This window comes from Apis dorsata, unplaced genomic scaffold, assembly GCF_000469605.1.
Source record: "Apis dorsata unplaced genomic scaffold, Apis dorsata 1.3 scaffold_840, whole genome shotgun sequence".
Taxonomy (NCBI): domain Eukaryota; kingdom Metazoa; phylum Arthropoda; class Insecta; order Hymenoptera; family Apidae; genus Apis; species Apis dorsata.
Window position 1 is genome coordinate 80791 of NW_006263966.1, and position 3016 is coordinate 83806.

The 3016-nt window shown below is 15.9% G+C and overlaps 2 protein-coding genes across 4 annotated transcripts in view; one reads left to right on the forward strand and one right to left on the reverse strand.

Moving 5' to 3' along the window:
- LOC102678184 (complex III assembly factor LYRM7) overlaps positions 1 to 999 on the reverse strand; it is a 3671-nt gene extending 2672 nt beyond the window's left edge. Inside the window, exon 1 of one of the 2 annotated variants that reach the window (XM_031514014.1) lies at positions 978 to 999. In XM_031514014.1, the coding sequence (XP_031369874.1) occupies positions 978 to 992 (15 nt within the window). In that variant the 5' untranslated portion in view covers positions 993 to 999. Of the gene's footprint in view, positions 1 to 438; positions 623 to 977 lie in introns of those variants that run through there. The other variant, XM_031514013.1, reaches the window with a different exon arrangement.
- Positions 1000 to 1374: 375 nt separating this feature from the next.
- LOC102678047 (zinc finger protein 510-like) overlaps positions 1375 to 3016 on the forward strand; it is a 3224-nt gene continuing 1582 nt past the window's right edge. Inside the window, exons 1-5 of one of the 2 annotated variants that reach the window (XM_031514011.1) lie at positions 1375 to 1414; positions 1553 to 1738; positions 1833 to 2179; positions 2240 to 2579; positions 2696 to 2868. In XM_031514011.1, coding sequence (XP_031369871.1) covers positions 1381 to 1414; positions 1553 to 1738; positions 1833 to 2179; positions 2240 to 2579; positions 2696 to 2868 — 1080 coding nt within the window. In that variant the 5' untranslated portion in view covers positions 1375 to 1380. The remainder of the gene's footprint in view (positions 1415 to 1552; positions 1739 to 1832; positions 2180 to 2239; positions 2580 to 2695; positions 2869 to 3016) is intronic. The other variant, XM_031514010.1, reaches the window with a different exon arrangement.

Consider the following 3016-nt stretch of genomic DNA (forward strand, 5'->3'; position numbering starts at 1 on the left):
TAATTTCTAATATTATGATTAGAAATTATGTATTATTTATTTTCAAAATAATATATTTTATTATTAAATAGTTATTACTGTATTATATTTTAATAAAAAAGTATATTAACACATTAAATCAATATTTATTGCAATAAAAATATATTTATCTTAAAGTTTTTATAAATGTATATATATATATTTATATTTATAAGAATAAAAATTTGATGTTAACTATCTTAAAATATTTTAATTTTAATTTAACGTAATCTTAATTTTTTTTAAATCATTTAATATCATTTGAATTATTTATAAAATTTTTTATGCAAAATCTTAAATATAATAATAAAGTAATTAGTAATTATTCATTTATGTTTTTTATTCATTAAAAATTATTCAAGATCAAATCATAACCTTCTAAATAATAACAAAATGTTATAAACATGATGTAAGCATTACCTTTTGTCGTAAATTATCTCCCATTTTTTCAATAACTTTTAAAAAATATAAAATGAATTTTTTTTTCAAATATTAAATAGGATTTAAAAATATTTGTACTTAAAAAACATCAAATAGATTTCACTTTTAAAAGTTACTTTTCTTTTAAAAGAGAGGTTAAGTATTTACATTCCCAAAGTAACATTAATATATTTGTATTATTATTATATATAATATAAATTGTTTCTTATTAACATTAACTTATTAATATTAACATTAAACCTAAATAAAATTTACTCCAAAATAATAAATTATATTAATTATTATTTTTTACAAACTATATTATTATAAAATAATTTTTTTTATTTTATATGCATTAAAATGAATTTATTATTATAAAATATTTTTTATTATTTATTTAATCTAATATTTTTATGTTTATAAAATATTAAATTCCAAAAAAGTAAGTAAATCGAAGATATGTATTTGAAAATGAAATTATTAAATTTTTTTTAATTCTATATCTATTTATAAAAATTTATTAAAATTGATAATAATATTTTTGATATAAACATAATTATTTTGTTAAGTAATATGTATTTTGTAATGTAAATGTACATATATTATGTTATATAATGTACATATTATATATACATATATATATATATATATATAGTATTTATAAATTTTATTATAATAAAGTGAAATTATAAATAATTATAATATCATTTATGTTAAATAAAAAAAAACTTTTAAATTAAATTAGTAAAAAATGATTTATTTTAATATCATTAATTATAGACATATTAATTTATAAATCATATCTATTAACTTAACCTAATCTTAAAATATAAAAGTATACAGAAATACTTATATGTATATATAAAAATACATTTTTTTATATATTTACTACAATTTTTTAACTATATTATTAAAACGAATAGAATATAAATTTGTACATATATGCACAACATGAATCAAACATCAGTACATATATGTAAGTATCTATGTAGTACAAATTTTTAAAAAGGCGATAAAAAGGAAACAAATTCATATGAAGGAAAATATGTATTTTCTTTTAAAATTAATTTAATTAATGAAACTAAATTTACTCGTAAATAAATAATTTATTTAGTATTATTTCGGAAAATAAAAATACTTATGATGAACAAAGTATGTCCAAGTTGTAGACAAATAATAAATACATCGTGTTCAAGACTTGTAAAAGATAGTTGTGGTCATATTAAATGTCGTATGTGTTTAATATATGAAGAACAAGGTTGCAAAATATGTATCAATGAACATAGTATTGAAAATTATGGTAGAACATTTTTATAGTTGAATATATTTAATAATAATAATTATTGTAATTTTTATTTCATTAATTTATTTTTTTATTATATATTGTTTTGCAGAAAAAAAGATATTAAATAACATTTCTATTTCTGATAAAAGTAATATATGTAATGAAATATTACCTTTGGAATTAGTTATTAATAAAGATTCCAAACTTAAAGCAAATAATTTTGAACCAATTTCTACTGATTATATAAATAACTATGAATTATATCGAGAAGATATAATTAACAAAACAAAAGAAATAAATAAATCTTCTACAGATATTAAAAACAATGATACATTAAATAATTTACATATTTCAAATAGAGAAACTAATAATGCACTTTTAAATGTATATCCACATTTAAGTAATAATGTACTAGTAAAATCATCTAATAATAAAGTAACAGAAATTTGCAATGTGGTAAGTTTTATAATTTATATATGATGTCTAAATCATTATTCTATATTAGCATTTTTTTAGGAAATCAAGACAAAATTTTCCACAAAAGAAAAATTAAAAAATAAATCTATAAAATGTATTGATCGTGATCATATTACTATAATACCAGGAATACCAGAAAAATATAAATGCAATATATGTACTAAAATTTTTCAAAACAAGAAAGGAAAATGTTATCATGATGCTTGTATAACAGGTGTTAAACCTTATCAATGTTCTTTTTGTGACAGAAGTTTCATAAAAAGATCACATTTTGAATATCATGAAAGAATTCATAAAGGATATAGACCATATAAATGTAATCTTTGTGAGAAAGCATTTCCACAACAGAATAAACTTAATAGACATATGTATTCTCATGGTAGTAACATTTTATAATAATAAGCATAGATTTAATTCATTTATAAAAAACAATTTAGATTTTTATATAATAATATAATATATATTAACTATTAATTTAATTAAACTTAATTTTAGGAGATAAACAATTTATGTGTTCTAAATGTGATAAAAGATATTCCAAACAAGATGATTTGAAAAATCATTTACATGTACATAATGGAACAACTACATATTCTTGTAAAACTTGTGAAAAAACTTTTAGAATGTTAACTAATTTAAAACGTCACCTAAAAACACATAATAGTAAGTAATTATATAAAAAAAAAGTAGTAAACATTTTAATAGAAATTTAATTTCTAATTAATAATAAGAAATTTATTTTTAATTAAAGAAATTTTTAATTAATAGAAATATTTTGAAATTATTTGTTAATATAAATATATATTATTAGTTAAT